The sequence below is a fragment of the Triticum urartu genome, chromosome 2A (assembly GCF_056163025.1).
Source record: "Triticum urartu cultivar PI428250 chromosome 2A, HENAU_Tu73, whole genome shotgun sequence".
Lineage (NCBI taxonomy): Eukaryota > Viridiplantae > Streptophyta > Magnoliopsida > Poales > Poaceae > Triticum > Triticum urartu.
The window spans coordinates 759132574-759144631 of NC_141874.1; the positions used below are offsets into that span (position 1 = coordinate 759132574).

At 38.8% G+C, this 12058-nt stretch overlaps 1 protein-coding gene across 1 annotated transcript; it reads right to left on the bottom strand.

Annotated features, from left to right (window-relative positions):
* Positions 1 to 204: 204 nt before the first annotated feature.
* Positions 205 to 5519, bottom strand: LOC125527846 (protein NRT1/ PTR FAMILY 5.10). Its single transcript, XM_048692356.2, has 3 exons — positions 5367 to 5519; positions 5045 to 5262; positions 205 to 1591 (listed from the first exon to the last, which is right to left on the bottom strand). The coding sequence occupies exons 1-3, from the start codon at positions 5509 to 5511 to the stop codon at positions 311 to 313; spliced, it is 1644 nt and encodes a 547-aa protein (XP_048548313.2). The 5' UTR covers positions 5512 to 5519; the 3' UTR covers positions 205 to 310.
* Positions 5520 to 12058: the final 6539 nt, after the last annotated feature.

A 12058-nucleotide genomic window follows, 5' to 3' on the forward strand; every position in this document is an offset into this window, starting at 1 on the left:
TAGCCTTGCATGCTACTAATGGTTCATATTTATGGTAGTTATTCTGCCATAATTATTTCCAAATCAGTCAATTGTAATGTAATACATGAACACGCATCTAAATGCAATCGAGCGGTCGAAAGGCTAGGAGCCTGGGCACCTAGGTGTCCCAAACTGCCGTCCTATATATATATTAGAAATTTCAGTACGTAACAACATGGTATAGATATAGACACACATCCATTGTCAGAAATTTCAGTGCGTAACAACATGGTACTCCACTAAAAAAACATTGCACTAGTGCACATCCACCGGGCGGTAGGCCCTTACTTCAGCGGAGCCTCTTGTGGCTGTAGACATAGGTACTTGCGCAGTGGAGGTAGAGCGCGAGTTGGGCGGCGCTGAAGCCGGCGAGCAACCAGTAGAAGTAGTCGAGGTGAGCACGGTTAAGGTTGTCCGCGAACCAGCTGTCGCCACCACCGTTGCTGGTGATGCGGTCGATTAGGGAGACAAGAGTGCCGCTGATGAAGTTGCCCATGCCGATCACGCTATAGTAGAGTGCCATGCCCAAGCTGCGTAGCTCACTGGGCATCTGGTCGTAGAAGAACTCTTGCATACCCACTTCCGCGAACACACCTGCGACCCCAATCAAAACGTATTGTGGCACCAGCCACGCCCAGCACATCGGCACCGTTGCTTCCGGGTCGTCCACCAGGCCGTGCTCCCGTGCCGTCTCAAGGCGACGTGTTTCCACCAATGCCGCCACCAACATCGAGGCCAGGGTCAGCACCATGCCCGTGCCCACACGCTGCAGCAATGTCAGTCCTGACAGGGTGCCCGTCGCGCGCCTCAACACTGGGACCAATACACGATCATATATGGGGACAAACAATAGGATTGACGCAGGCCCCAACGTTTGCAGCGCCGCCGGTGGCAGCTCCAATCCGCCAAAGATGTGGCGGTCCAGGGTGCGGCCCTGCTTGTTAAAGAGCGTCATGACCTGCGCAAATGCCACACCATACGCCAGGCATGCCACCCAAATTGATAGCAACCGCAACACAGCACGCGCGTCCTCTTTTTTGGTTGCAGTGTCTTTGTATTCCAGCTGATATTCTATTTTTGTACCGAGCAATGAGCTTGAAGTGGCATTGTCATGCTGGACTAGCACAGCCAGGCTACGAGCAAGGAGCACGAAGGGGCTATCCGTGCCGGGAGTGGCATCATAGAGGCGATATGTAGGGGTGCCGAGGAGGAAGACAACGAAGGCACATAGCATGAGGGCACAGAGCATGCCAAATCCAATTCCCCATCCAAGGTTCTCCTGGATGTAGCTGACTACACCAACAGAAATGGTGATACCTATAGCCAAGGAGAAGTACCACCAATTGAACAAAGAGCTGCGGGCGGCGCATTCCCTAGGGTGGTCGGGATCGAACTGGTCAGCAGCAAAGGCCAGTGCACATGGATTGTCTGCACCCTGCGCGATGGCAATGAGATAAAGGGAAGCGTAGAAGAAGGCCACCTGCAGCGACAAGGGATGGGAAGAGGTGTTGTCGGGTAATGATGGATGATGTGTCGAGAGCACCGATGATAGAGTGATCATGGCATACCCCTGCACATGTACAATTTTTAGTTGTTAGTGTTTGCTTAACAGTCAACCCATAAAGAACAAATCCAAACTACAATAAACATTTTCTACGTGTATATCTTGAAGACGTGTTCAAAACCAGATTACTACCGAGGCAAAAAAAACACCTTACTGATCGGCTTCTTAAAGGGTCATACACTTTCTCATCCTTGATAACCCCCATTGTTCCCAAGTGTGAGACAATGACCAGATGTAAGTGAACTTGTCTAATACTTGTGTTTATTTATTCCATGATTTTCATGCCTGAGAGAGACGTACCAAGATGCCAGGCTCATCAAATGACTAACTCAGACACAAATATGGATGGCATGTCACAGATATTAGAAAATAATATAGTGGTTTTCTTAAATCCATACAATCACATCAGACCCATTTTAACTCTAAATTATTATTTTTCAAAACATTTGAAAACACATAACCTAACTTAAAATAGACATTACTTGTTTTCTATATTGTTTTTAGTAGTCAAATTACAATTTACGTTTGAATGGATGGATAGAGTAGTCCCTTATATTTCACAAAATCTCTGAAATACTTTACATATACTAATTTTCTACTTCTTTCAGTTTCAAAGTCTCACTTAGAATATATCTAGAGTAATTTAATTATAGGTATTTAGCAAATTCATTTAAGCTTTAATTCTAACCCTTTATCCACTATAAAATCTTACAAATTGTGCTCCATATACTCAGGTTTGCTAGGTCCCAGAATCAATTTGGCAAGGCCAAGGGAGATAACTACTTATCTCATTAATCCCTCACTCTCTATATATAATTGATGTAAAATGGCAATCAACACTTGAAATTGCAATGGATTAATCTACTGGACATGCTATCCAACTAATAACTACTACACGGAGTGGCCGTTTTTCATGCATAATTAACTATTACATCCTAATATTGGCTAATCGACCTTGATGGCCCTTTGGATTTGCAAACATGAAAGTATGGAGTACTTCTTGATTAAACAATGATTGTTTTGAATTATAAATATATTACCTACAATTTTGAAATTTAATGGCCTCAAATTCTTTTCACATGACCAAAAGGTAAATGTCCTAACATACTAATATCATGACTCTAAAAAAATACTAATATCATGACTTCATTTGTACCCCCAAAACCACCTCTTGGTGTTTCCCCTCCATGACAACCTCCATTCCACAACTTTCCTCACTCGGTGCACCTTTCTCCAAAAAGGAAGTGATGATGCCTTTTTGCATATGAAAATTGACGCTAGCCATGGACTAGATGGTTTTCGCCTAAGTTTCTACAGAAAGTATTGGCACTCCATAGAACATGTAGTTCTCCCCTTGTTTTGGGACTTCCACAACCAGACTACCCATGTAGAATATTTCAAGAGAGCATATGATTCTTCTCCCAAGGGCAACAATGGTAGGCCCGCCAATGACTTTTGACCTATCTTTTTTCCAAATTTTCCCGTCGCAAAGCCATTGTCAAGCTTCTAACTGAAAGACTAAATCCCGTACCCCTCCTCCTTGTTCACAAAATGATGGGACTGGATTCATCAATGTAACATCTACCGCAGAGAATTTTATTTATGCCCATATCCTCTTAGCTGCTATCTCTCAAGAAAGGCACCCATTATCACCTTCAAAATCTATTCCCGTAAAGCTTTTGACTCCATCGTGTGGGACTCTCTTCTTCTCATTCCTACCCATATGTGCTTCCTACTAGCCTTGTTCTCTTGGATTCACACACTACTCTCTTCTAGTAAAACGGTGGTCCTCCTAAATGGTGTCCCTAAAATTGGATCAACTACTGAAATGGACTATGTCAAGGTGATCCGCTCTCCCCTTGCATCTCCGTCGTCGTTGCAGACTTAGTACAACATCAAATATTCAAAGACCACTCAGATGGCCTTCTACATCACCTAATCAACCCTAACTTACCCCTACCGCCCTCAGTACGCTGAAGACACACTGATTCTAGCCCACAATTCCATAGAGGCTGACAACCAACTTAAGACCATCCTCGATAACTTTGCCAAAGCCATTGGTCCAGACTTGGCATTAATGTTCCACAAAACCACCTCCGTCCCCATTCACAATAACCCCTACACCGCGATTGACATTGCCACTATTTTTATTTCACGGCCTCTTCCTTTCCACTGACGTACCTAGGTTTACAAGTTTACCCATCAACATTCCCCTCCACTTTTCAGCCCATCGCCCACACAACAAAATTGGCAATCTAGGCATCAACAACGTTCTTCACAAGAATAACTGATTGTTCAAGATGATCACTTTCAAACTGTTGCAAATGCCCCAACCTCCGATGGGTGCAATGCTACCATCGCCGCTACTCCCACGCAGTTGATGATAAACACTCCACCCCCTTCCTTTGGATAACCATAAACAACCATATGCCCACCCTTCAGCAAATCTCCTTTGTTCTTGCCAATAATGATCTTGCCTCCTTCTTCCGGATAGATACTTGGCTCCTAAGCCAACCCCTTCTGACGCCTACCTGGATATCTACTCCTACTCTACCCACACCACCGCCCTAGTCTCATAGCTCAAGCAAAATCAGATATTTTCCAACCTACGGATCCTCCTTCCAACATTTTTGGCCAAACTTTGACCATCTATATAAATTACACCATATGTTTTATATGCTACAAAAAGGATTCACTACATATAATTTTTGTGACATATAGTTTATACTATATTTTTGGTTAACTCCATGGTCAAAGTTTGACACTAAATACAAGGGGGCTTAATAAACCTGGATGAATTGAGTATTATTATTCTTTTAGATTTGTATGAACTAATAGTCATTCCTCGACAAAAAAATAAGGCCACTGCCCCTGCCATTGTTACTTGATTATTACTTAAAGATAGTTCATACCACTATTTTTCTTATATACTCCTTCCGTCCAAAAATAAGTAACTCAACTTTGTACTAACTTTAGTACAAAGTTAGTATAAACTTGAGCCACTCATTTTGGGACGGAGCCACAGAGGGAGTATATCGCAAGTACTCCGCATCACGTCATAATATAACAAATACATACATGATCCGTATCAGAAAAATCCATATATTTGTTGTTCAACCTACCGTTAGTTGATGGCACATGAGCATTTTTTTTGGGAGTTGCATTATTGCATACTACGATTCAGGCACGTCTCATCCGCGCAATCAAGTTTCAGATGCCAAGGTCGTTGCCATCACCTACTGATGGTGCCGTACGTTGAAAGTGGCGAAGCCACGTAAAAGCTGGGTAGTCAATTGACTACCCAACTTTTTGGTAAAACTAGCATATAGGTGTAGAAATATTGAAACAAATTTGTATGAATTCGTATATTTGACTACACAATTTTAAATTGACTACACAAGACAACAGTTCTGGCACCGCTTGAAATGTATCAAAAGAATTAAATGAAGGAAAAATTACCATGACGTAGAGGATGCAGGCAAGGATGATGGACCGGTAGCGCCCCAGCCATGAGTCGGCGACGAAGGCGCCCAGCAGCGGCATCAGCGTGGCCGTTCCCGACCAGACATTCACGCCGGCAGCTGCGGCAGCGTTAGAGTGGCCCAGCGGCCCCGTCAGGTACGTGATCAGGTTCGCCGACACGCCGTAGTAGGAGAAAGCGCTGGCGACCTCCATCACTGCATGCATGCCGCCGGCCGGCCGGCCATATTGGTAGCAGATTGATTAGTTGTCGCCAGTGAAAAGCTTAGCTAGTTAGGAGGGTTCATGCGTGCGTACGTACCGACGACGAAGAGGGTGGAGCGCCACCCGCCGGAGGAGGTGCGGTAGACGAGGCGGCCACGGAAGTCGGAGACGCCAGCGAGCGGTGGCCCATCTTCCGTGTGCTCCGTAAGGAAGGGAGCCTCGGCGTCCACCATTCCCATCATGCTATACCTCTCAGTACTCTGTTGGAGCTAATTAAGCTCCACCTCTCTCTACAGAATCTTTAGGTTGTGTGTCACTATCAACGCGAGACAAAAATCTTTGCCAGTTGTGTTAAAAACAAATCTTTGCCAGCTAATCAATTATTTTTAATTTTTTTGCGGGGTAAGCTAATCAAAATATATGATGCTTGTATGTTGTTGGTTGGTACGTACAAAACTTTCCTTTCTTTCTTTCTATCTATTTCGCATTGGAACGGAAAAAGTCTAGTTAACTTATATAAATGGATATAAAAAGTTAAGGTATTAGCTTCGCATCACCGCTAAGTTTTTCAACCTAGCATCTACTCTGTTGTTGCAAATATATAAACATGTATGAGATCAAATTAGCTCCATCACAAGCATTATTAAATATACTTTCGTTGATGTTGTATATTAGCCAAAAAAATTATAGATTTGGTCAAATATACAGAAGTTTCAGTCAGAACAAAACTAGGAATTCCATCAATTTCGAATGCAGGGACTGCGTTCACATCTTTTAGCATTGGAGTTGGTCAATATATTGTCAGCTTTACCACCTTGCCTGCATGTGATTAGTTGTCCAAGAGAATGACAACATGCTCACTCTGTTAATAAAGATGGTTGTAATGCAACCAGTTCGTATGTGCAATCATATAGAGTGCGAACGAGCATTTGAAGACGAGTCCACATACCTTATAATTAAATACAACTGTTCTTGATGGCTTGCATCAGGGGTACAAACAAGTATGACCAAGAAATACTTTGCACTCTTTATTTTCTTAATAATCTTAGACTTAATGGCAGAAGGAAGCAAGTGTATCAAGTCATTCTGATTCTTATAATAAAGATAATGAGTAGGAGTTTCTTCATATGTAAATTGTAATAATACGATGAACATGCTCTTAAATAATTGTGTCAAATTGCAAAAACATTTCTACCAAACCCAAGAGATATGCATTGCTATCTCCATACCTTTTGCTGTTAATAGCATGGAAGTCTAGATTATGCTTGGCAAGAAATTTAACAATGCACCAATTCTAAGAAAAAACTTCTCTCCCGCGCTCCTTCGCATTTTCAAGTTCTCGCCGAGCATCTTTATAACTAGTTTGACACTTCCGCAATCTGGTACGCAGCTCATACCAAGTGATCATATTCAAAACATAATCTGCACTTGTCTCATGCTCTTTAAGTCTACTACCAAGATGTATCCAATCATCTTGCCCCTCATTTGTCAACTTGCCTTTACAACCAAATCAAAAGATTCCGTTGAGGTTGTTATAATAGACAAGCCAATCCCTATCGAATGTTTGCCATTTGACAGAACCTGATATAGAATAGTTCCAAAACGCTTCTAGAATATCTACCCATAGGACATTTCAAATTTTAGAAGTCACTTTTAGTGCCCTTTTGTGCTAGAAAATGTCAATTTATTTAGAATCAAGACAAACCAAAATTATTGGATCAAATACAACAACATAAAAGAAACCACCAACATCCGCAATAGGCGAAGTATCCAATTAACATCAATACTAGTTGTCCTGATGTTATCATCATTATTATCAATGTCGACGTTTGTGTTATCAATAAGTACTTCCTCAACCTAAACATTATTTTTGATCTCTGTCTATCCATCTCTAGGATCATTGTCAGCATTATAATGGGAGGACGCGTGTAATTATTTTATAATAAACCCATATGTGTCTCCTTTCTGAGATTGAGTTAAATTCTCTATTTCTTGTTTTTTTTTCTCATGCTTTTGGCAACCAGATTCAGTTCTGTAGTCCGAAAAGACGTGACTATCTTGAAACATGTTGTGGCCTGGTTCTTGTGTTTTCCTATTTGCCGCATTCTGCAGCAAAGTATCAACGCTGTGTATAAGGACCGAATGAGCGTCAAGATATGAGCCGACCAATTTTATGAGCTAAGGGCTCCCAATTTTGGGAACAAGGTTCCATCGTGAATATTACCCGTTTTCTATTTTTTTTAAGTTTTTCGATTTTCCGTTTCATTTTTTTCTTATTTTTTAAAAAACATAAAAATTTCAATACATGTTCAAACTATCCAAAAATGTGTTCTTGTTTTTTCAAAAAAAATCAGACTTTTAGAAATTTTTTAAATTTGTAAAATTCAATGATATTCCAGAAAATGATCAAAAATTCTAAAACTGTTTATGTTTTAGAAAATGTCCAGAATTTTAAAATTCGTTCTCAATAACATGAAATGTTCAAAATAAAATAATTTGTTCGGATTTTATAAAATTGTTCCAAATTAAAATATTTGCACTTTTTGAAAAATGTTCCTGTTTTCAAAAAAAATTGAGTGTTTCAAAAATATCCAAATTTTCTAAAAATTTTGTTCTTTAAGAAATTTAAAACATGTTAAAAATGGTCGCCTTTTATATAAAATTGTTCGTAGTTTCAAAAAATATTCACAATTGGATTGGGCCGGTCCATCAGTTTGCACACTGTGCATTTCCCCTCCAGTTTGTAATAGTTAGTGTCAAATAGGGGCAACTGCCGTATATCGTGGGAGCTATATCTCACTTAGTACAAGTGCTCATTCCATCTCGAGTGTAGCTTCATCGCTGCACTGCAGCTACTGGGCCGGCCAATTTCGTCTACTGTATTTTCAATTTGTTATGTTTTGTTCGGATTTTCTGAGTTTCGTGAGCTGGGTTTAGTTCGTGGGTTTTTTCCTGTCTTTTTTTGTGTGGGCTTCTACTCCAGTTTTGGCCTCATTTTTAGTTAATTTTCTTTTGGGGTTTTGATTTCTTCAAGGGCTTTTCTTTTTTCCTTTTCCATTTCCTTTTTTCGGTTTTCTATTGTTTATTCCTTGTTTTACATTTGTTTCTGCACTGTTTTTCTCCAGCTCTCCTGTGTTCCTTTTTCTCTTTGGTTTATTTTATTTCTTTAATTATTTTTATTTATTTTATACTAAATTTATTTTTCTTAGGTTTTTTTCTTCTTTCTTATTTTTCATCAGTTTTCTTCGTTTCTCTTTGGTTTTGTTTTGTTTTTCTGAGTCATTCTTCGTTTCCACATGCGTTTTCATGGCCTTCGAGGGTTTTCTGTTTTTCTTCAATTCTGAGGTGTTTATTTTGTTTCTTTCTTTCATTTCTTTGGTATTCACATTTTATCTTCCTTTTTAATTCAACACATGTTTATATTTTTAAGGCACATTCTATATTTTATATATACACTAGGAACATTTTTTTACATGTTTAATGTTTTTTAAATTGCTGATTAACATTTTACAAAAATAATGTCTCGTGACTACCTTTTTCATATATGTTGTACATTGTCGGTATATATCAGGAACAATGTTAAATACATGTTTATAATTTTCTAATAGAAGATTAAAAATGCTACATGGCAACCATTTTTTATAATTTATGTTTTTGTTCAATTTTTTAATACATGTTCTACATTTTTCGTATACACAAGGTACCTTTTTGTACATGATTAACATTGTGGAATAGATGATTAACATTTTCTGAAATATTTGTGTTGGAGTACTACTTTTTCCTGCAAATTGTACATTTTCCGTATGCATCAGGACCATTTTTCTATGCACGTTCGGAATTTTTGTAATATATGATTAACATTATATTTATACATGATCTACATTTTAAGGAATTATATTTTGATGTTCAATTTTTTTAATATACATTCCACATTTTTTTGGATACATCAGAATTCATTTTTGTACACATTTAACATTTTCGAAACAAATTATTAATAAATTTTAAAAGCATATATTTTTTATGTCTACTGTTTTTCATACATATTACAATTTTTTTTGCGTACGTTTGGAACATTTTTTTATACATGTTTACACGTTTCCAAATAAATGATTAACATTTTACTATACATTTCTTTTATGTCCATTTTCTCCCATGCTCATTGTATATGTTTTTGTCAGATACTTTCTTCTATACATATTTAACATTTTTAAAATGCATGATTAATATTTTTTAAAAAGGTATGTAAAGTATATGTTTGAAACGTTTAGAATATTTGGAGGTATAAACAAAAGTAAAAACAATTAAGATGAAAAAAACAGGTACTAGACTCCCACGCACCTGGTGCAGCCTTGTATGGCGCTCGCTTCAGGCGAGGATACCGTCGAACTAGCGTGGAGCGAGGTATAGACGAGCCCGCAGTATATGGCCCGCTGTACACGCTTGGAGCGGGCTTGGCCATTAATCCCGCGACACGTGCTCACATGGCAGCTGGTTTTACTTGGTTTTGTTTACGTTTTACATTTTTCATCTTTTTCCTATAGTCTGTTTGCAATTTTCTACTTAATTCAATTTTTCCCTTTTTATTTTTTCCAAATTTTATAATAGTTAATATAATTTTACCAAATATTCAAATGGTTTTTATTTTTTCAGGAAATACTTGAATTTTAAAAATTGTTAATGTTCCCACCTTTTCATGTTCGGAATTACAAATGTAGTTCAAATATTCAAGCGATTTTTCATTAATTTTAAAAATTGTCCATGGATTTTAAAATCTTTGCTTGGGTTTCAGAAATAGTTCACTTTTTTTCAAAAAGGGTTCATTTTTTAGTTCACAGACAATTTTAATTCAGAACGTTCTTCAAACTGGTGACCATTTTTGCCTGAAAACAATTGTGAACTTTTTTTCATGAATATATTTAAAATTCTACATGAACATTTTTTAAATTCTCCATGAACATTTTTTAAATTCGTGAATATTTTGGGAATTCTTCATTTTCTTGAATTCCACAAAACAAATTCCTGAGTATTTTTCGTGTTTGTGACCTTTTGTTGAATTCACAAACTTCTGTTAAATTATGAACTTTTTTAATTCAGGAAATTTGTTCAAATTTGTGAGTTTTTTTTTCACATTATGTTGGTTTTTTGGTGTAGTGGAATTAATAGAAAAAAAAACCCACAAATTGATCTACGTTAGGCTACAGACTACACGAGGTATGCGAACGGTGGTAATGGGCTGGCCGCATCCAGTGAGAGGAAGACATCTGACGCGAGTCATCAAGCGACATATATAATTTTGCCGAATACGAAAGAGCTTGTGTATCTTTCATTGATAGGAGAAAGAGAGTACATAGAGTGCAAGATGTCCAAGCAATGTTCTAATGCCGAAGCTAGAGAGGGCAAGGAGGATGAGCATTACATGGGCGGGCGGGGGGGAGGGGGGGTGCCTCATGCGAACTACTTAGGCAGAACGTTGGCCAAGCCAATGTTGCTGATTTTAGCCCAAATGCGTGCCTCAGCAATTTTGAGGTTATGGAGGCGGCGCAGAGATGGAGCCTCAAATACGAGACCCCGGATTAAAAGTCATTGGCGGCTATGAGCTGCCTTGTGCTACGAATTTTGAGTCCCATGGAAATTGGGGACCTATTCCACCGCACACTAATCACACGTCCATGCGTTTGGACCTGAGCACATAGAGTAAAGTTGAATGTGATAGTATGCGACTATGCATACTTGTGGTGGTTTTTGGTTACTTTCGTTAGTCTTCTTCTCTTGAATTTGTCGATAATTCTCTCTTTCTAATCTTATAGCAGAATGACAAGCACTAAGAATCACTCGACTGATTCATGGGAGAAATCAATCTGCTTCACAGTCGTCTGATTAATCCAACCTATGCCGTTGGGTCCTTAGAAATTGGTTAACGCATCCACCAACGATGTTGGATCCTTTCATATAGTTTATCTTTTCATTCTATGGTTGCTTTTTTTACTGTTTTGGTTGGCTTTTCCTTTCTATTTTCTATTTTCTTTATTCCTTTCCAAATTTTGTAAATTTTCGATAGATTTCAATGAAATTTTGAAAATTATTCATATTTTGTTTCTACTTATTATAAAAATGCTTAAAATATTAAAAAACATAATTTTAAAAATTGTAATTTCAAAATTTGTTCACAATTTCAAGGGAATGGTCGTAAATTTTCAAAATTGTTCATATTTTTCAAAAATTCTTCGGGGTTTCAAATGACCCCATTTTTAAAAAATCACAAAATTTATCTTCGGGGTTGTCCCGTTTAATGGCAAAGGTGGTCTTTACACTATGATCCAAACATATAATAAAGATTTGAGGGTCCATTTTGGAGATGCCCTTGTGTGTGGCCGGCTGGGGCGAGCAAACATGTGGGGGAACGAGCGTGTGTGGTTAAAATGATCCAGCGGCTGCGCGGGCTGCCAAGAGAGATGCTACACACACGGGGTTTTTACAGGGTGGTTAGGATTTGATTGGCTTAGATTTGATAAAATGAGGCGGGCCCACCACTTAAAATCAGGGGGGGGGGGGGGGCAATTAGTGAAGGCCACGCAGCAGGGTCCGTGAAAGTCCGTGACTTTTGCGCGTTTGTGTAGTATTATCAGGCGGCCAAACATGTGATCAACCAGCTGTTCCCGAGTCTTTTCTAAATGGAAAAGGCACTGCTTTGTTTAATTAGAGAAAAAGTTCTAGCTATGTCAAGCTACTAGTTTTGCCGAGGGAAGTAACTTTGTAGGAAAACATGTAGAATGATCTCAAAGTACATTT